The sequence below is a fragment of the Lygodium microphyllum genome, chromosome 26 (assembly GCF_053477565.2).
Source record: "Lygodium microphyllum isolate KBCC chromosome 26, Lygodium_microphyllum_v1.1.10, whole genome shotgun sequence".
Lineage (NCBI taxonomy): Eukaryota > Viridiplantae > Streptophyta > Polypodiopsida > Schizaeales > Lygodiaceae > Lygodium > Lygodium microphyllum.
This window is the reverse complement of record NC_141160.1, coordinates 51,783,586-51,805,960: the sequence shown is the minus strand read 5'-3', so window position 1 is coordinate 51,805,960 and position 22,375 is coordinate 51,783,586. Positions and strand designations below refer to the sequence as shown.

The 22,375-nt window shown below is 36.9% G+C and overlaps 1 protein-coding gene across 1 annotated transcript; it reads right to left on the bottom strand.

Annotated features, from left to right (window-relative positions):
- Window positions 1–11,698: 11,698 nt before the first annotated feature.
- Window positions 11,699–15,269, bottom strand: LOC148013262 (O-fucosyltransferase 20-like). Its single transcript, XM_087668201.1, has 6 exons — window positions 14,104–15,269; window positions 13,843–14,011; window positions 13,626–13,715; window positions 13,230–13,513; window positions 12,633–12,891; window positions 11,699–12,536 (listed from the first exon to the last, which is right to left on the bottom strand). Exons 1-6 carry the CDS (start codon window positions 14,784–14,786, stop codon window positions 12,291–12,293), a joined length of 1,731 nt encoding a protein of 576 aa, XP_087524327.1. The 5' UTR covers window positions 14,787–15,269; the 3' UTR covers window positions 11,699–12,290.
- Between the last annotated feature and the right edge of the window lie 7,106 nt (window positions 15,270–22,375).

Below are 22,375 nucleotides of genomic sequence, written 5' to 3'. Positions count from 1 at the left end.
CATCTGAATCAGGCTCCAAGGCATTTAATCTATGATAATCAGATTTATCATGAACTTTCCCATTGCCTTTCTTTTCTTGCACTTATTATCACGCATCCTATGGCATTATGTCCTAATATAATCCTACTTTCTACAATAATGACATGTAAGAGAGGCCTTACAACTATGGGACTTACTACGAGACTACTTGCAAGATTGAGATCTCTGTGAGTCTCTACCATAATGGTCATTCCTGCTCTTACCTCATATTTGTCCCTAACATTCAATGCATGAGAAGTATGAGCTACATCCATATTCTTTCTATTTATCTTCTCTATAGGATGGCACCCTCAACATCCTTGAGTTTCAAACCATTCTTAGGTATATTAGCATACATGGCAGTATGGAAAGTATCCCATGACTCAAGATGTGTCACAAGCAAGAACAAGGGAGGAAGATTATTCTTAAAATCAATGCATTGTGAAGCCAATTAGCTGAAAATCAAGTGAAACTCATTCAAATGCATGAATACACTAGTCCCTTTCTTTGTGTGAAGGATCATGAGCTGTTTCAACCAATACATAAATGAAGCAAGACTTTGTTTATCATAAAGGTAACACATCTTCTCCCATAACTGCCAAACATTATCCTCTGGGGCCAAAACATTGAACTGAACCTATTTTGATAATGACAGTATAATAGTGGATTTACATAGCTCATCCAAATCATCCCAAGTGTCTTGATCAATGCCTTTAGACTTTACACTCTTAGTCTTCAAAGGCCTAACTTTCTTCTTTTGAACCATTACCTGCCATATCTACATCTTTCAATAGATGAAGTTTGTGCCATCAAGCTTTTCAATATTAAAAATAATACCATCATTTAAAGAACTAGCCATAATGATAGTATATCAATGTAAAATCCAAGAAAATAGACTACTATAAATGGTTTCTAATCAGCCCCCCAAAACTCATTCAAAACAAAGGGAAAATGAGAGAGAATACCAAAGTGTAGAGCTATCTACCAACTACAAGCAAAATATTGTAAAACTATAATGTTGGCTCTTTAAGATAATGCTTAAAACTATAATCATAGCAATGCTAAAATAAAGACAATTTGCTCTCTAAGATAATGCTCAAAACTATAATTATAGCAACACTAAAATAAAGATAGTTGTATACGTCAATCCAACTATGGACAAATAGCCAAGAAAGAAAGCTCCAATTGCCAATGATATCCAAGTAGCAACTGGGATATAAAGAATGCAACTAGCAATGACTAAGCATAGACCACTGATACCAAACACTATCACAAACTCAAATTGTTGGTAAGCCATACATCCCATAAGCATATACATCATTGACAAACTATTGATAGAGGTAAGTATCAATGTCCAAAGCATATAGAATTAAATCAACCCACAAGTAGAGATAACTACATCGAATAGCATACAAGAGAGCATATACATGAACCAAGAGTCCCATTATCTCAAAGGACCAAGTTTTTCCAAGTAATAACAAGTGTCTCACACTAGAAGTGCATTTGGAATGCAACGCGAGCAAGTAAAACTCAAGATATATACATCAAAGTATCTGAGAATCCAAGCGCATCACAAATACATCTGCGATAATAAGTGTCAAATGAAGTTTCAATACTTGTAAGTAAGCATAAAAGCTCAAAGCAACATACCAAAGCCCAAGCACATCAAATATAGCTCAAACCCAAGTACCAAGGCACGTCATAAGTATATCTAGGCTTATATATCAATGCTAGACATCACTGTAGATAGGTAGCATACTTGAAATACCAACTAGGCACAATAGGCATTCAAAGCATGAAGCTCACTATTGTATACTTGATGTCCAAACTACTATGACAGCAATAAACCTCTGCAAAACTAAGCTAATCAAGGTCTAGAAAATCCAAACAGAATTTCAAAATCATAGCCATACCATCTGGGTATCAAAATAGCATCCTCAGCATCAAATATGCATTATGGAATTTATTTTGTTGTCGAAACAAGAATTATTCTATCCTATGAGAATAGAGAATAGAAAAATGCATAGAATCAACTTTATTGGTGCTCATATTTGTCTCTCATTGACTCTTTCTTTCTAGCTATAGAACACTTGAATCCGATACCATATGCTAAAGTTATGACCAAAATACCATAGTGTTATCAAGCTACCATAGCTATCCCCATGACTTCTATATCATGCTCTGTATCCACTTCAAATGGATAGAATAACTACTCCTTAGCTCAATAAGCACTCAACAAGGATCTCAAAAGCTCCTTGTTGCTTTTTGAATGCACTTATAAGTATTAAAGCATTCATTTAACACTTAAGAAGTGAACCAATGTTGGTGATTTGTATGCTCACTTGCAAGTGGTGTGCCCAACTTTGCATGCATCTCTTTGTTGGGAATCACCAAAAGTGGATAAAGTTAGTGCATTCAAAAAGCAAGAATTGGTAGATGGCATTCAAAAAGTGGATAAGGTTAGTGCATTTAAAAAGCAAAAATGCTTGGAGTGGTAACCTGATTTTGTGCTGCAATAACCTTGTTTCTTACTATGATAACCCTGTTTCTTGTAGTGGTCTTACGGTGTCTCATAGCAAGGTTACAATCACCTTCATCAAGATTGTAGCTTCCTACAACATGAATGATATCTGTTTTGTCCATTTAAGAAAAATAAATACAAGTGACAACACTTAAATATCACCAACATAAGTACAATGAGATATTGTCAAAGTTTGAGAACTATTCATAAATTTGACAAATAACCATAATATCCATAGAATTCCACACGATTGCTGCTTCAAGCATTGCAATTGTGACTTGCATAAAATTGATTTTAACTACTTGCTCAACTTGTGAATCCTTCTATGGCTCATCATAATCAACTTGAATTAGCATTCAAAGCCTAAATCCATTAATTGCAAGTTTAACAATGACCCCTTTCATTATAGCCAGAATGAAAGTAGCTGCAACTTCTAACAGCTAATAAGCCATAGTTCTATAGTACCACCATTTCAATGAAATATACCAAACTCATCATATATAATGGCATCCATAATATATCAGAGGATAAAGATATAGAACCATAACAAAATAAGTAGATTACTACTCCAACTACAAAGAATAATTGCATTGGCTTGAAAAAATGTCAATGATGCTCTAGCATTTTCATCATAATAAATGTATCGCAATGTACCACCCAATTCGGATCTTGAATAAGACATTGCATCCTGAAAGAAATATGTAAGACAATCCACAATAACATGTATTTGTTGATTTTCAAGTACTACTTGGAACCAGTAATCATCATGTGGTTGTCGTATTTGTTGTTTTTGAGGTTGTTGTAGCACTTCAGATTGTTTTTAAACTTGTAGTACATTTTGTTGTTGTAGGAAGTGTAGGAATTCAGCTTGCTACTATAGGTACTGCAAAAATTCAGCTTGTTGTTGTAGGTATTGTAGAAATTGAGCTTGCTGCTGCATGAAGTTTGGTTGTTGCTGCATGAAGCCAAGATATTGTTGCAGGAATTCATAATTGAACAATAGGAATTGCTAAATTTTAGGTTCTTGCAGATCATTCTGAAGCTTTCTTGATACAAAAAATTGTAACATACACTAGCTACAAGCATTCACCTCATACAACATCAACACTTTCATTGTTAAAAACCAATCAACATGAATAATATCAACCATTATTGCTGTTATATGAACTGCATAAACATCCACTGTAGGTACTTGCATAATTTCGGATAGTGCAACTTCAATGATATACTGATCAGAGTCCTCAAAAACTTTAGAAATAGTAGTTTGAATCAAAACATCGACACCTAATCATTCAATAGATAGAGATCCTCAAGAATAACATTACATTCCTCAAGAGCACCAATGACTATGTATTTTCTCAAGAGCACCAATGACTTCAAAATAATAAGAAACTTGGAAATCCATTACATTCCTAAGTTCAAAAACCTCCTGTTGTAGTAATGCTTTCTCTTATTGAAGCTGATTAATAACAAACAGAGCTTCAATTGCTGCAACATTGGCTGCATTTCTCTCCTTTTCAAGCTCAATAGAAAACCAATGAATCATCTCAATTAGAGATTGAACCATAGAGTGTACCTCATGTAGAACTTCAAAAAAACCATGCAAACTTATTGCATTCTGCAATGCTTTATATTCAACCAACTCTTGCAAAGGAAATGTAGTGCAAATCTTGAAGTCTTGCTCTTCCTGCAAGGGATTATAGTGCTAATCTTGGAATTCTGCAATTCCTGTAGAAAAACACTGACTTGTTCTTCAGATCGAGCAATGCAATGGCTTGAATTATTATCTTGCATGTTGAAAACAGCAGTATCTTGAACAAATACATCCAAATATGGTGCATTTTACACTATGACTAGTGGCACTTCTTCAAGTTTTGGCAAAGGTCCTTCATTGAAATCCAACTTAGTAGCCACATTATCTTCCTTAGCATCAATAAGATAACCAAGAAAATCACGCACAATGACATCTTCATTGCAATAACCATAATCCTCAAACTTATAATCCATAACAATATCATCTTCTTGAATACATAACTAATCTTCTTGATCATCAATCTGATCATCTTTATTGTTCATAACTGCTAGCTTGTGTTCTTCTCGATTAAATCTTATTGGAGATTAACTATGGCTAAAAAATACAAAAGTATGGAAAATACCTTGAGATTATTGATGAAAAGTATGTGATGATCCACTCTCATGTCTGCAAGTTGCTTTGTTGGGTTTGGGATACTCGAGGATTCTTGGCTTCTTTGGCTCTTGTCCCATCTCGCTCCCTTTACCTCAATCTTTGGCAAGATCATGGGTAAAGAGCACCAATCATCATCATCACTTGAACTTGAATCAGAATATGAATCGAAATCCAAAACATCTTCATATCTTTCCTTGAGCTTTTCAATTGTTGTAAGCAATCTCCCAATATGCTTAACACTTGAACAAGACCTAACTTTCTTGCCTTCATGATCATCATGCCATTCACAAGCATCATGAAGAATATCCTCAAAAAATCCAACTTCTCCCATGCTTCATCCATCTTTGAAATTGAAGCCCTCTTTACTGTTGGAAAACCTCTCTTGGATACCATCAAACTCATTGCACAAATCAAACATGCAGAAACACTTGCAAGATTTTTCTTCTTCACAAGACCCATCAACATAAGAGCAATGTTTTGAAGTATGTCCAAAATCAAAGTAAACTCGGCACTACTTTTTCTTCTCCTTTGACTTACCCATTGCTTCAAATAGTTGTCACTGCTTCAAGCAGTTATTACTACTTCAGGTAGTTTGCCCTACTTCATGTCTTGATAATAATTTCAGATTTAAGACATTTTGCTTCATACAAAAACTCTACCTCATGTAGGAATTTTGTTTGCTTCATACACAACAACTCTACTTCATGCAGGAATTTTGCTTCATGCAAGAACTTTGCTTCATGTAGGAACTTTGCTTCATACAAGAACTCTTCTTCATGCAAGATTTTTGCTTCATGCAGGAAATCTAAATTTCTACCATCAAACAAAGTCATTTTTGCTAGTATTTTAAACTAGACATATAGAGAATCAATGGTGGGGTGGTATACAAACAGAAAACCCTTCGAAATCCATACATCAAATTCATTTTTTGTTCATAAAACAAAGTTTTTTTTCACAAATCTAAGGTACTGCTTCAAGTCTCTGCACAAATTTCACACCTAGAAAACCTTTCAAAAATTGCATACAAGAAATTAGGATTTATTCCCTAAAAAATGGTCTTTTTTGACATAGCTTCAAGTTTTTGGCATCAATTGAAGTCATGTTGTCGTTAAACTTCCACACCAAAGATTCAGAAATTAAAAAATTTAGCCAACCAATGAATATTAAGCACCAAAATTATACTTATGCAATGATGGTAGGTGGCAAGGATAATTTCATAGCAAACAAGACATCAAATATGTTGAGATATTGGAACCACAAAGATACTACAATGCTAAACCTACAAAAATATACATTCTATCAATTTGAATAGAAGTAGCTACTATAACACTATTCTAAAGGACTTGAATCATTAATGCTTAGCAATTTGTATGTTCCATTCTAAAGAAACAACTTCCAAAATACAACATAATTAAAACCTATGATATAGTGATTACAAAGCTCTCAAGTAAGTCTAACATGTGAATGCCTCTTTGTAAGGGGATATCTTGCAAAAAAGATCATTCAGTTTGCACTTGAGGGTGCACACATAAGATATCATCCATATCACATGAGTTCAAATGCTATAAAAAATACAATTTTCTTACATGTTAAAAGGCAATAAAACAACCCCTTTTTCCCTAATAAATGTACGTGTTTGTTCAACATTGTAATTATGGCATCATTATAAGTGCAAAAATATTGCAATAGAAGCAATTTAATAATATTTAATGTCTAGGAATGACAAGACTATTCAAAATATGATGTCAACATAAAAATCACATACATTCATTATCCTCTATAGAGCACTTATAGTTGTGCAAAGCATCTGCAAGGCTTGGTAGAGTGTACAAAGGCTTTGACACACCCATTTGTAAGTGAGAAGAATTACTTAGGTTTGAGTTACAATATGCCTTATCATTGAGCTTGATACTTTGGTTAAAAAGACCAAGGTCACTCCAACCTTGCGAGAAAACAAGCAATCCACTTTGCTATCCAAACTTAATATAGTATCACTCTAAGTATCCCAAAGTAGATCATATCGTTAACCCTACATATACAATATACTTTTAAGGAGAAAGTGCCCCAAGGCATGTAACAAAGGGCATTCAATAGTAGCAATCTATATATAATAGAGTTGTATAAATATAAGAGAATTTTTGAGAAGTAAGTGCCCCAAGGCATGCAAAAAAGGGCATTGAGTAGCAACAATCTATGAATAAGAGACTTCAAGGAGAGCAAGTACCATGAGGCATGTATCAAAGGGCATTGAATAGCAACAATCTATGAAGATGTGGGTGCCCAAGTACCTATTCAAAGCCACTAAATTCATGTCATCTAAGTCTTGTGCTTACTTGTACAAACCCATGAACTCCTAACTTTATTAAACTAATCTAGAATTGGCTTATCTATAAGATCGTAATTGTGAGTTTACTTTATGTAAAATATGTTATTTAGATTTTCCAAGATAGAAAAGTAAGTGCTTGTTGGATTTAGTAACAAGGCATGAGTGCTTTGTAGTTTATAGAAGACAATAGGAGCATAAATGGCTAACAATATTGCGTAGACATTTCCTAAGATGATCCTCAATTCTTTTTGAAATTTTACTTGATTCATTATAAGGAGATGGACTAAAGTTAGAAATTGGTACACTTTTTCAACACAAATACTTTCTTTTGGCTACATATGACACATAACAAATATAGATTTATTTAGTCACATAAGCTTATAGATACCCTCATGTTTTCAATTGATGAAGAAGCATTTCCAAACTATCTACAAAAAGATGGCATTTACTAAACAATCTTGTAAAGAGAAAGGCAATTCGTGTTCCCATTTTGTTATATTATCCATTCTAAATTTACACTCAATTATACAATGTTGGAAAGAGAAAGGCACTTATACCTACCATCATTAGGATCTAGAACCACTTGTTTGATCCTCTAAATAATAAGCCCTAAAAGTCATCATGTTAAGTTTGTGATTTTTTAATGAACTTGGACAATCTAGCTTGATGCTAAAACAACTCATCCATAGGCATCATACTTCTTTTGAACCATCAATAAATTTGGATTAATTGAAATTGTCTATTGACAACCCTTTCCTACTCCTAGTATCTTGAAGGTTGCACCCTTGTAGTTTATGTATTGCAACATATTCAAAACATACATATTGAAAGAAAAAATATTGGCATAATGAGATCCTTTAATGAATCAAGAATGATGGTGCTCTAACTAAAAGTGTAAGGTCTATAGTTTGATAGCTTATTCCTAAAGAGTAGCTACATAAAAAATTTATGTCATGCACAAAGCATAGTACAAAAATATTTGACATTTCAAAGAGTAGTTAAGACTTTGAAGTTTAAAAGAAGTTATACGTCATGTAAAAGCCATGTGCAAAGCTTTCCATGACAAAGATTCTTCCCTACCAATGTGCTTGCCAGAAACTACATGGAGCATCTTTGTTCTATGGTTGAGAGTATCCTTCAATTCAAGGTGAGACTAGCCTATGAGTTTTTATGGAGAACATAAGCTCGTCAAAAGTCTATAGTGTTTTGTATTGTTTTTTTAAAACAAAGTATGTTGCCTAACTACTAGCATATGAATTAAGGGGAGAGAAGTCTAGTCTACAGTTTGAATATTATATGATAAATAGTAGTCTTGCCACATATGCTAAGTCAATACTAGCACATGAACTGAGGGAAACACAATGAGCATTTATAGCATGGTTGTAAGTGGATAATCCTTGACAAACTACCAACATATAAATGGAGGAAGATAAGGCTCATTTACAAGTTGAGTCGTATTTTCACATCAATAATGTATATCACATGTTTTAAGGACCTACTAGTCCTGTATAGATTATGGACAAGAGAAGGTCTATATGTAGTTTGGATGTTAAACTAGAGAATCCTTGCCAAGCATTCTCTTTCTCTTTCTAAAGGAGAAAATTAAATTCAACTATACTCTATGAAAGCTATAAAATAATTTTCTATGAGAAACTACAAAAACGTTAATCTACATACTTCTTAAAGTGTTTTGTAGGTTTCTTTCATAGCACAAATCATAAATCTCCAAATCCTTGTAAAATGTTCAATGCTTTCCACAATCCAAATGGCACTTAACCTTTGCTTTTCACAAAAGTGGTGATATTATGAATTATTAAATCAACTTCATGGCCGCGCCTTCGAGAAATAACCAAAACTACGATTTTGAAATGAGCCATATTTTTCTTCTTTTGTCATTTTAGCTATAGTCATTAAAAGAAGAGGTAGGTACGAGGCCAATCCAAGTCAATGGCCACCATCAACAAAAGACGCAATGAGCCTTGACTTTCTTCTCGTGTCGTATTAATTGTGTCCATTGAAGAAGTGGTAGGCACAAGGCTAATCCTTTAAACATTTTGGTACAAGGCTAATCCTTTGGAGTATTTTGTATGATGTCAAAGTAATACACAACTCATTGTGATTACGTTTAAAAAGGTGCACTCATTCATTTACAATGGGCATGTTGTCTAGCTCATAACTAATGATGTGTAGCTTCTTCTTTGTAGCAAGTTTTCCTATGTGGTGTACATACTCATACGTTTTACTCTTTCTCATTACAAATGGACACGTTGTCTCTTTCAATAAGAACGTGTGTGATTGAAGGAAATAGCTTCAAAAAGTGGTCCTTTTGATTGTGCATAAACCGAACCCTTGACGTGGTTGAATGAATTCATATTCAACCAATGCCAATCATCTTGAACCTCTTTGATATTTCAAGTATCCTTTTCACATACGAGCACATTAACTTCTAAAATAATGATAATCGCTATTTTAGGCAACACAAACCTCAATAGAAAATCACAAGTTTTGTTGTGGTCATTTTCTGGTGACCTTTGGTAAACAACTTTGATGTTCCAAAATAAATGCTTGAAAGGCTTCTTTCAAAATAATGTTAGTGTCACTTAAGGAGACCTGTAGAATTCAAAATTATTTATTACATATCAATGTAGTGCAAAGAATTTGGATTGTAATATGCACATGATTTAGCATGATGCATACATTTCACATTGTACTTTTCAACTTCGTCTACAACTCGCTATTTAAGCACATCAATTGCCACATCATGAAGGGATTGGAAAATAATTATCTAAAAAATAAGCCTTGTCAAGGTTGGTCTTTAAGAGGAAGGTGGAGCCTCAAATTGTTTTATGAGTCTAACATATACTTTTTCACATGCTAGTCACTTGGAAGCCATCAATATTAAGATGTTTGGTTCCTTCAAGTCTATGATATCACTCATATTAAAGCTTCCCTTGTCGTTATCAAGAATATTAGGGATCTAATAGTGCTTGGTTTTGGTTGGAGGATTGTCGTGTACAAGTGAATTAGTGAAGATTATTTAAAGATTAATTACCTTCATGAGACCTCCTACAAAGAATGAAGGGATCAACAAATAGGCAATCCAATTTAGTTCTAGTTGAAGTGGTTTGATGCATGGTCACAAGAGCTTATGATTTGATTGCTAAGGCAAGTGCATATCTATAACTTTGGATACATCCCAAATGATTAAAGGCTAACAACAAAAAGTCAAGGTCAAGCCCTCATCAAAGTATTCAAAGAATACAATATTGTTTTCTTCAACTTTGTGTAAGGGCTAGGTTGCCCAAGGAGTGAGCAACATCAAAAGGCCAACCAAGACGCTCATCATATTCACACGAGTGGAAAAAAATGAATAGAAGATGACAAATAAATTCAATGATGGTCTCCATGACAAATGATTATAATTAAAAATGTTTTAAAAATATATCTACTTGGCTCCACTAATGCAATGAACAAAAGGACCTTTTGATTGGATTGTTGTCAGCAGTGTCTGACCAATCAAATATCACAAATAGATGTCACCCTACTAGCAACAAGTTAGCACTCCCTTTTGAGGAGTTGCTAGCAAAGGAAGGTGAGGGTTAACGTAAACCCCTTCCCCCCTAGACCTAATGGTGTAACCACTAGATTAATGGGGGGAGTGACATTCTACATTCCCCCACTATTTGTAGGTGTGACATGCCCTGAAGTTCCAAGTCAAGCTGGTGGTGGGCAATGAACTCAAGGAGAGGGCAATGCATATGTAATGACAACTCACATGAGTCAATGGAGTAGATGTTTTGAGCATGTGAAAAGTTTACTCAACTTGATCTGCATAAAACAAGGAACTCTTGCAATTTACAAACCAACATCGTATCCCAAAAACATGAGAGTATTAGAGGGCCTTGACACAAATTTTTCCTACATGTTTGTGAGGTGTGCCACATTTGTGCTTGTGCATGGCCAATTTTCTTTGAATTGACCTATCTAGGGCTCAATTATGAATGTGTTTGGATGACATCGAAACTTTATAAGTGAGCTCATGTAAGACTTGCAAACGATTCCAAACCATATTAGAAAATATGGGAATTTCCCATAAGTTTGTGATACGTAGCCAAATTTTTGGATTTGTCATAACTTGAACACTATAACTCCAAATCGAGCGCTCCATAGCTCAATAGATTCTATTTTTCAAACGCTTTCTAATGATAGGTCACATCATATGATTTTGAAAAATTGATGGGCATGTTATTTGGGTGTCACTTTTTTAATATTCAAAAAATAGTAATTGGGAGATTCCTAAACTCGCTAATATTGTGTTCGTAACGGTGACGGTGACCATTGGAGTGTGAGTTCCAAGTTATGGTGGTGGCAAGCAATAGAACCTTAATGTGTTCAGCTAACAACGTAGTTACTAACGGCTGAGGGTTTGTATTCTCCTATTTCACATGTTATCAAAAAAGGTGTTCAATCAGTTTTCATGTGGTAGTGTGCATGGTTCCTTGTGTGCACAAATGGATCGGTTCCAACGTCCATACAAACTTTTTCTTAGATCAAAATATTTCTGCTGAAAATTCAAGACTGCCTTCCTGCCATAGGCATGCAAGCTAGGTAATCTTGCTGTGTCCACGCCAAAGATACAGCCTGATAAAGACCAATGAGCCAATTATTTATTTTCCATGAAGTTAAGGGTTTGCTGCTGTTGTACATGGGTTTTCTACAAGCAGGTCCATCCCTTGATTTTATTGTATGATTTTGGACCTAAAAATACAGTAGGAAGCAGGTCGCTACAAGCCTTTCTGTACAGGTATGTGCGAAATTGTGGTACACGCAGCACTCTCGGTGCCGGTATTGATCCCTGCATCGAGGGTGCTGATACTGGTCCTGGTCCTGGTCCCTGTATGTAAACAATGGCGGATAAGAATATCACGTGTGTATCACTAAGGATCTATCCACAGATGCAAATGTTTCATCGAGTCTCCAGCAAAGAGGCTTGATCGAAATTGCGCAGAATGGCAAATCCCCTCACACTCATTAAGAAGTATTGCTGTTTCTGTGTCTGCCTGCTGACACATATATTCTCGAAATCTGGCAGCATGAACAGAGCTATTGAGTGCATGCCACTGCAGCGGCATCTTCTCGCGACCGGCCGCCTGCAATCTGAAAAAGTTGTCTGCCAGATGGTGAAGAATTTTGTTCCCCGACTCATCTCTACGTCTCTTCTCATCACGAAACTGAACTCACATGATGCTCGCTGCAGAGGAGGAGCTAGCGCACATGCACTCTGGCGCGGGATAAGCCAGTACGTCCCTCCCTTTCTTGTCTGTCCGGAGGGCCGGCTGCCCGAACGAGTCTCTGTGCAGATTCCTTATGATCAAATCCAGCTTGTGCTCATCCGTACTCAAGGACGCATTCAGAAAGTACGGAAACATCTCTCTCTTGTTTGGCATTATGTGCTTCCTGTAGCCTCCGTAAGCCCTGTGCCCCTGTCCACAGGAAACCCATGAAAATTTCTTCTGTATCATTGCTTGAACAGCTTGACATAACAATGATGAGGCCATTGATTAACTTAGGCAACAGACCTGCAGTGCTCGGGCCATGTTGCCTCCGTGCGATGGCATGAAAACATCACTGTGTAAGCAAATAAGGTAGTCGATGGCAGCTAAAACTGAGGCCTTGTTTGCAAACGCATCTAGCTCCCCCGGAAGAGCAAGGCTTTTCTTGTTGTGAAGAGGCCCAAACTCATCAATCAGGGACCTCAGAGCGAGTTCTCCTGCCAAAGGCTCTCCTCCTGCCCAGAAAATCCTCGTGTTCTTTGGTGCACCCAGGCCCTTCAGAAGCCTGCATCATTTGGGACCAACATTTAGCACAAGATAGAGATGTTCTAATGCCGTAATTAACTCACAAGAAGTTTAGACATTTTCGCAGACATGAATCATGATTCATCATTCATGAATCCTTGTTTCTCGAAGTCTGAGAACTTCGATGACATTATGAGCTGCTGTAAGTGAGTTGCAGCTCACGATCTTGATGTAGTATGATGTTGACACTAGAACAATGACCATCATACCTCCAAGTTTCATATTTTCTTCGCGAATTATCACACATTTTGATCATTTTCGCTATCATACACAACCCAGGTCATAATACATACAAATTCAGGGCCATGTTCTTTTCACCTTGCAACTTCTGCTGCATTCAAAGGACACAGGCCGGCAAGCTTCCGTTCTTCATAGGTCATGTTGGAACGCGCTGTGAGGAGGCTTGGATTATCAATCCTTTCATGTCGAACAATTTCGTCAAATTCGGGACCCAGCCCGGGCAGACAGCCTGTCCTCACCCAAACGTCCTTCTCTAACCTCAAGTGTAGAGCAACATAAGGACCTCCCTCCCACATTCTCCTGGCGAATCGTGTTCCTATCTCCATTATAGGTGCAGTAAAACGTAGAGCATGAAAAGCAACCTGATAAGTCGAAAGACCAATTGATTAGCATTACCGCAGCAGAAAACCAGCATTTATGTCTTGATAACCAGACGGGATAATAAGAGAAAACCTACTCATTGAGCTCAAGTACCTTGCATCTCAATTTCTGAAGATCGAGCGGGAGATCCTTTGAAAGCCTACCATCTATTCCCCGCAGTAAAAGCACTCCTTCTCTGCTGAACTGTTCCAAACCAATAAACAAGGCAGCGTCGGAATCAGCGATAAAGTAAAAATTTGCTGTTTCCAAACTCCAATGGCACAATCTTGTTGTTTCCATATGCACCATATCTCTCAGAGACTTTCCTTACCCGCTTCATGTAGTGGCTCCGAAACCATTGCGGACTCGCATTCAGAGGTGTGCTCCTCTCTTGCACGGGCCTGCTCATCAAATGCGTCGAAGGAAGCGAAGATACCACCATTACATCATCCTTCAACACTCTCTTGAAATGTTCCACATCAAATATGTCCGAGAACTCACTGTAATCAACGACGGCCGCTTAGACATTTACACACCATTGTTAAGGAAAGGCACAGAATTGAGTAATATGACTAAGTAGCGGCTGGCCTACCTGTGATCATTCCATACTTGATTCACTTGCAGAATTGGAACCACCAATACAGCTTCTAGAATCCGCGCGATAACCACAGCGTCAACAATCTGATTTCGCTGCTGGTTCAAGCCCCCCGAGACAATGACGAGAAGGTATTTCTGCTTGCGTTGCGATGCAATCCTATTCGTATCTTGGACATAGCGAGAAGTGAAATTGAGGCATGGTTTAAAGGCTTGATTATCAGGCTGTTTCCAGAACTCTGCTTCCTCATTCGCGGTTTCAGAATCGAAAGAATGAGGAGAAAACGGCTGAATGAAATCCGCGTTGGGACGATCATTGACAGGCTCAATGTAGTGCTCCTCGGTGGAAGCAGCAGCGCCCATGGCCAAATGTGGCTCATGGATAGCTTGTAAGCTCGACATCAAACCGGTATCTGAGCTGTGCGTGAGAGAGAGTGCAGGACGTCCACAAGTACTGATGTTGTCCATCATTGGACGGGAGACGAGGACGAGTTTCACCAAACTGAGGAAGACGCAGACAGCCAGGAGGCTCAACCAGAAGCTAGGGGTAGTGGCTCGGTGGAGGAGCCTGTTCGCGGTGTGCTTCTGGTGAGATTTCTTGGGGGAAGCGGCGAGGAGCGCGCCGACGACGGCGGAAGGGGGGATGATGACGGACGGAATGGATATGTACGAGAGCCTCATGTTACTCCTCTCTCCTTCTTCTTTGCAGAAGCTCGGGGGGGAGCAGGCGAAGAGGATTAATGGTGAAGGATGGAAGCAGAAACGCGCGGGGGAAACCAAGAGCTGTCGAGGTTAATTTGATGGAGAGGGATGAAGATGATCAGGAAAACAGGAGAGAGAGAGAAAGAGAGAGGCGGGGGGAAATCAAGCGTTCGTGAGCTTAATGTGATGAAGACTATCGAGAGGGGAGGGGGGGGGATTGAGCAAGCTTGTTTTGTATGAAAACAGGCGATGAAGAGAGAGTGTGTGTTAATACAGCCAGACGACCATCGATGAGAGGGAGAAGAGAGAGTGTGTGTTAATACAGCCAGACGACCATCGATGAGGATCTGATGAGAAACCGCGTTTTTCCTTATTGAGGAACACAGCAAACCGGGTTTCCTCTCATCTTCCCTTCCCTCCCGAGTCCCCCCCCCCCTTCTCTCAAATTCATTGATGAGAAGAGGAAAGAAGCCAGGTTTCTCCGAGTCTTATTACAGCCCTTTTAATATTCGCATTTGCTCCATATCGAGTCTCGACCACCCCAAATAAGCATTTTCTTTTTTCTTTTTCTTTTTCTTTTTCTTTTCCAAAGGAGGCCTTTTATTTCGTATACGTCTATCAGCCACCCTGAATAACCCCTCTTTTTTTTACATCCCATAAACCTATTCGAAATGCTTTTTGCTATTTGCCACCCTAAAGCCTTCCGAGTGCAATGTAGGATGCAACTTGTAGAGGTGGGTGCAAGAGCCTCTCCTAGTTGGAAGATCAAATCCTCCCAGCTGCTATGCCCAACTCGGTACTTGCCAGTGAAAGCTATTCCATATGCATTTCTTTAAAAAATGTAGGATGCAGGTAATATGTTCTACTCGTGTTAACCAAATTTCTGTTGAGAGAGAGAGAGAGAGAGTACGAGAGAGATACACAAGACATGCTCCCAAAGAATGATTCATATGGATGTAGAGTTAGTATATATAGGTGAAACCCAAGTCAAGTGAGAGATGATATATATAGTTGTAACATCCCCACTCAAACAAAGGTCTCTAGCTGCGAGTGAAAAAACCCTTGGGGAGAACAAAGAAAAAACCCGAGCTCCTACACATACCTACGATACAAAAATGATTTACTATAAAGTTTTCTTAAATACAATGATACATGCCTCAATCAGTGAGACAAGAACTTGGAACAATACCAAGTGCATGTCTTAATGAACTAAAGCGAGCTTCACTAAGAGCTTTTGTGAAGATGTTTGCAACCATTTGATCACTGGGACAATGCTCCACCATAATGGAACCTTTCTTGACTTCATGTCGAACATAATGATAACGAATAGCAATATGCTTTAATTTACTATGTTGTATACAGTCTTTGGTAAGACTAATAGCACTTTGGTTATCGCATCGAAGAGGTGTACTAGATGATGAAGGATGTCCCAAATCTGCAAGTAGTTGTCGAAGCCAAACTAGCTCGCAAGCTGCTAATGATGCAACAACATATTCGGCCTCAGTTGTAGAAACTGCAACACATCGTTGTTTCTTGCTGGACCAAGAAACCAAACATCCATTTACAAAGAAACAATTCCCACTTGTAGATCACATGGATAAATGTGAACTTGCCCAATCAGCATCTATATATCTAATAAGGTCAAGAGAAGTTGAAGAAGATAAAGAAGAATCCTCTCGACGACGATAAATAAGACCAAACTCCTTAGTACCCTTGAGGTACTTAAGAATACGTTTTGCAGCACTCCAATGAATAGTGGAAGGGGAAGAAAGATACTATCCCAAAAACTTAGCTGCAAATAAAATATCTGGTCTTGTGTTTAAACCAATAAATTGAAGACAACCAACAAGATTAGCAAAAGGTTGATGAATGGCTAATTCTTCATTGTGTGTTGTAGATGTACCCTTGGTAGAGCTCGAAAGAATGGGAGTGTTGGCAGAGTGCGCATTTGTCAACCCAAACTTCTTAACAATATGATTAATAAACTTTGTCTGGCGAAGAAGAAGAATGCCTTGTTGTCGGTGTCATTGAACTTGAATACCCAAACAAGAATGTATCTCACCAAGATCCACCATTTCAAATGCAGTCGACAAAAGCTTCTTCATAGCATCCAAGAAAGCAATATTATTTAACACAAGAATAGTATCATCAACATATAGAGCAAGAATAATAAAACATTTGTCCTCCCTTTTGATGTAAAGATTTGGGTCAGCAAAACATGCAACAAAACCTTTAGATGTGAGGAACTGATCAATCTTAATATACCAAGCATGAGAGGCTTGCTTCAATCTATATAATGCACGATGAAGTTGGCATACAAGATGCTCCTTTCTTGCAATCATAAAACCTTCAGGTTGCTCCATATAGATTACTTCTTCAAGATCTCCATTGAGAAAAGCAGTTTTAACATCCATTTGGTGAATTTCTAGATCAAATAGTGTTGCAAAAGCCAAAAGCATACGAATAATTGTGGAGCGTACAATGGGAGAAAATGTTTCTTAATAATCTACTCCTGCAATCTGCGAGTAACCTTTTGCAACAAGTCGTGCTTTGAACTTATCAAACGAGCCATCAGCTTTGGTCTTGATTTTATAAATCCATTTACATTTGATAGGAACACGATTTGGGGGGAGTTCAGTAAGAATCCATGTACCTTTGGAGATTAAAGAATCGTACTCAGCTTGCATAGCTTCTTGCCATTGATCCCTTTGAGACGAATTGATAGCTTTCATATATCATCTCTCACTTGACTTGGGTCTCACCTATATATACTAACTCTACATCAATATGAATCATTCTTTGGAAGCATGTCTTGTGTATCTCTCTCGTACTCTCTCTCTCTCTCTCTCAACAAGATCAAGGTTTATGCAAAATGAATTGTAAGATTTTCAAGAAAACCTTCAAAATTTTAAAAAGAATGTTTAAAATTGTGAACTTTATAATAACTTTTACTATAAAACTAGTCAAAAGATGCAATTTGACACAAAAATCGTTCAAGAATCTTGAGTTCATGGTTTTTATATGTAGTATCAAAAATGTTTTTGGTAGACATTAAGTTAACCATATTTCCCCAAGTACTTAACACATCGACTACCATAAAGTGACATGTCAAAAGACAAATAGGTATCTGAGTTAATTATAAGAAGAAGGCTCGCTAGAGCCATGCCACACACTTACTTACTTGACTTTGAGCAACAAAAATTATCTTCCATTACAATAAGCTCTAAGAGTATTTGTCAAGTTAAACATGTGGTCACAAAATCATCTACAACTCGATTGCACAAGGAAAAGATGGTTTATGCCACCATGATAAGAATGTGGTAGGCCTCCACTATCTCATTGCCATCTATATGCAAGGGTACGCTTGGTGTAAGAACTTAATAAGTATCATGAAATAAATCCATTGTTTGAACTTAAATACAATTGATGGAGTCATCTTATCACCATGACTCTCAAAGGTGTGTTGACCTCATCACTTTGCCATGAATGAACTTACTAATCATTATGGCCAATGCTATAGTGAGAAGATCTAGTGGTATAACACATTTAGAACACCAATCTAGGCAAAAAGAGTAACATCAACCTTTCAATGTCGAGGAGAAATAATTGCGACCACGTATGTGGTGACAATATCCAATTGTATAATACATTCAAAATAGAAGCCAAGGCCAAAAGAGTAATATTTATCGTTGAATATCTAGGACAAATGGTTATCTTACCATGAATTAGCACATGCTATTTGAAATCTTTACCATCATTAAAGCTAAGTAATCAAATATGTCCCAACTCGAGGCTCGAAATTTCCACATGTAAAAAACTCCTATGTTTGATGGTTGATCCTCTTACCCTTAACTATCTTTAGGTGAAGTTCCTCTTTAGAAGTTGATTACTTAAATAGAATAACTTTCTCTATCTATAGTGATAGCATCCCAAACCAATTTAGTAGTTCATCAAGAGGGGGTTTTTAACGAATTCTAATAATTAATCGAAATACCATCTACAAGAGGGGGCTTTATAAACTAATTTGGAAAAAACCCTTAAGCTTATGAAGAAAATGGGATTAGATATGTGAAGGTAAGATACCTCTTGAACAAACATGATATATGTAAATAGAGTACAATAAAAAAAGTACACTTTTAAAGGTGGATTCTAGTCAAGATGATGGACTAATAAACTTGAGTGGTTTTCCTAATGCGGTTTTAATGCAACCTAGTCAAAGTAAAGGTCAATTTGAGTGGGACTAAGTTGTTAGCAATATGTGAGGTTGAGTTTTTTCCTTTTAGATAGAGGTAGTCACCCTCTAGATGCATATGAAAAGGCTCGGGGGGTTTACTATATATATATATTCTCTATATAACGTGTGTTCATCATGGCCTATTTATAAATACCCTAATTTGTGAAAATTTCTTGAATAAAACACAACCCTTTTCTATTCAATCTGAAAGTAACCCCTTTATATGACACCCTTTTGTATGTAAAAAATGTATAAAAATAGTATTTTAAAAACCCCTTATTTTGAACTCACGTTATATATACATATATTCATGAGTGACCCCCCCATCCCGAGTGAAAAGGCCATCAAGGTGATGATAACTATGAATGCTTTGTGTTTACCTAATTGATTAGGGCACTTAATCAAGGTGACAAATGTGAGTCAAGATGAAGGATCACCTTGAAGGGATTTGTCCTAATCTATGTGCTCAATGCAAGCTATATGTGCATTGCCTTAAGTGACATGGAATCTCTCAAGGTGATAATCACCTTGATCAAGATGATGAAATTCCAATTAGGATGATGGGTTATGACCACCTTGAGTGGGTGAAATGCAGTTTGTAAAAATTTTATAACTTTAAACATCTTTAACAAAAATAAAAATAGGAAAAGATCTCAAAAATTCAAAAATCTATAATTTTTTTATCAAAATCATAAAGTATATTTAAAATGTTAAAATAAATTTTCATTTGCATTATGTTAAAAAATAAATAATAATAAATAACTATTTATATTATCAAAACAGATCCTGTGGTTGTTGGGTCATGTGGAGAGAGGTGCAAAGTGAGAATTTGATATTATTCCCATAATAGTGAAATCTCCACAATCAAGGTTTTATGAATCCACTATTCTTTACTATACTTATCACTTCTATAATGACACAAATAAAACATCTATCAAATCTGATTTTGGTTCTTCAAGGTTGTATCAATGCAATTAGGCCATAGTGCCATAGCCAATGCAATTAGACCATACCATAGCCACCCCTAAGAGAGCACATTGTAATTTTCTTACAACACAAAGAAGACACATTGTAGTGTTTAGATCTCCCATATTTTTAATGATGTTTCGGCTTGTTGCATCACCTAGTTAAGCTACTCTTTAGGGTTGCAACAATGCAATGAAGGCACACCATAGACATCACACCCCCCCCCCCTCCCCCCAAAAAAAAGAAAACACCTAGAAAATGTGTTGTTTTGACCTCTATCCCAAAGAATCTTTCATTTTTCCTTCTTCCCAATCGCCTCTTTTGCTCTGCAATTTTTGCCATTTCTACTCAACCCCCATGGCTAGGCCAAAAAAAAAAGCTTGCAAAGTGTCTATTTCTAAGGACACATCACCAAGTCCCCTAGTAGATGACTGACAAGAAGGCCCAATGCAACTCTTCCAACTATGGGAAGGAAGAGAGTCAAGATGATGCTACATGTAGAGATGTTTTAGAAAAAAACAATCCTTGAAAGCAACTTGTCATTTGAATACCAAGGTAGCATTTATAAGGCTTGTCAAGCAAATTTTTTACATGATTACCAACTTGTCCAAGAGTGAACCCTCACAAAAGGTAACAAGTATACTCCCTTGAACTAGTATATTAGAGCCAACCATTCGAGGAGCTTCTTCATCCTTTGCTTTAGCTCAAATTCAAAGCTTCAACTCAAGGTTTCATTGCATCCATTCTTTCTTTCTCTCGAGGTATGCATTGAGTCTTTCTTTCTCTTGGCTTGTTCCAGCTTGCTCCGTGCTTGTTGAGGAGATTTCCAAGGATTAGCTGAGCCATATTGAGTGCTTATTGATCTGAGGAGCAATCATTTGATCCATTTTGAGTGGATATAGAGTATGCTATAGAAGTTGTAGACAACTATGATAGCTTGACAACATTGTCATATTTTGGCCATAATATTTGCATATGATATCAGATTTAGGTGTTCTATAGCTAGAAACAAAGACCATGATGAGAGCTACAAATCTAGGCACTCATAGAGTTGATTCTATGTAGTTTTCTATTCTTTATTTCACACAAAATAGAATGGTTCTGGCTTGGACAGTAAATAACACCATATTGAGGAACATGGGAATTTCCCATAAGTTTGGGACATGTGGTCAAATCTTTGGATTTGTCATAACTTGAACACTATAACTCCAAATTGAGCGCTCTATAGCTCAATAGACTCCATTTTTCAAGTGCTCTCCAATGATAGGTCACATTATATGGTTTTGAGAAACTTATGGGCATGTTATCCAAGTGCCACCTTTTTAGTATTCGAAAAATGGGAATTGGGAGACTCCCAAACTCACTAATATTGTGTTAAATAATAAATTCTATGTACCATATTGGATGTACGGTGTCGTGTTACTACGCACACCATGTTAAAAAATCTAGAGTGTGGCTAGAGAGTCAATGCCATTTTAAACATTAGTGTTAGTGTCCATGGTTCAAAAATATTAGATTTTTGAACAAGTTTTAGCCAAATTTTGATATTCTAGATATTATCTCTTGTAAAAATCCATAAAACTATAACCAACTTCTAGATTAGGATGACATGTAAAAGAAAGCATGTAGCTTTCAACCAATTTGAGAAGATTTTATGTAAAAAGTGAGATTGGCAAAATCGCGTGACGCATGATCGCTGTTTTCAGGCAGTGAACAACACTCCAAAGTGGGAGATGAAGGAGTGATCTAGCTAATTCTAGCCAAGTGTCGTGGTATTTTACCTCCCTTTTGGAGCCAATGGAGGCATCATATTGGCGATTTGAGCAGCATAGAGGAAGGTATTATTTTATACATATTTTTATCTATTAGAGTTTTATCTTCTCGTAATGCTAAAATAAAGTGACAGGCTTCATCTCTATTAGTATACTTCTACATTTTCTAATTATTTTTTGGAGTATTCTTCTACGTCTTCAATTTCTTCGAACCCTTTCTCTTTTGTCTACTCCTCTCCTTGAATCTACCTTCACCCTACTATTTCTTACCCCTGTGGTGGACTCTCAACACCAAATGCACCAACACCATGTTAGGGGAAGCTTATGCTATCATCAGAGGTGAATTTTGGAAGATATTTGGGCTGATTTGGTACTGATATCTTTAGCCATATTAAGAGAATTAGCTATAGCATTGTTCTTTTAATTCATTTCTTACTCTACAGAAGATATCTTGTCAAAATATACAAGTATTATGTGCCCCTATGGTAGGGCAATGTTTGTAGATCATTCATAGATGCTCTGAGTTGAATCAAGAGGAGTTTTTTCTCTTATTTCTTGGCTGTGGTAACTTATCCTTATCAAGAACTCAATTTGAA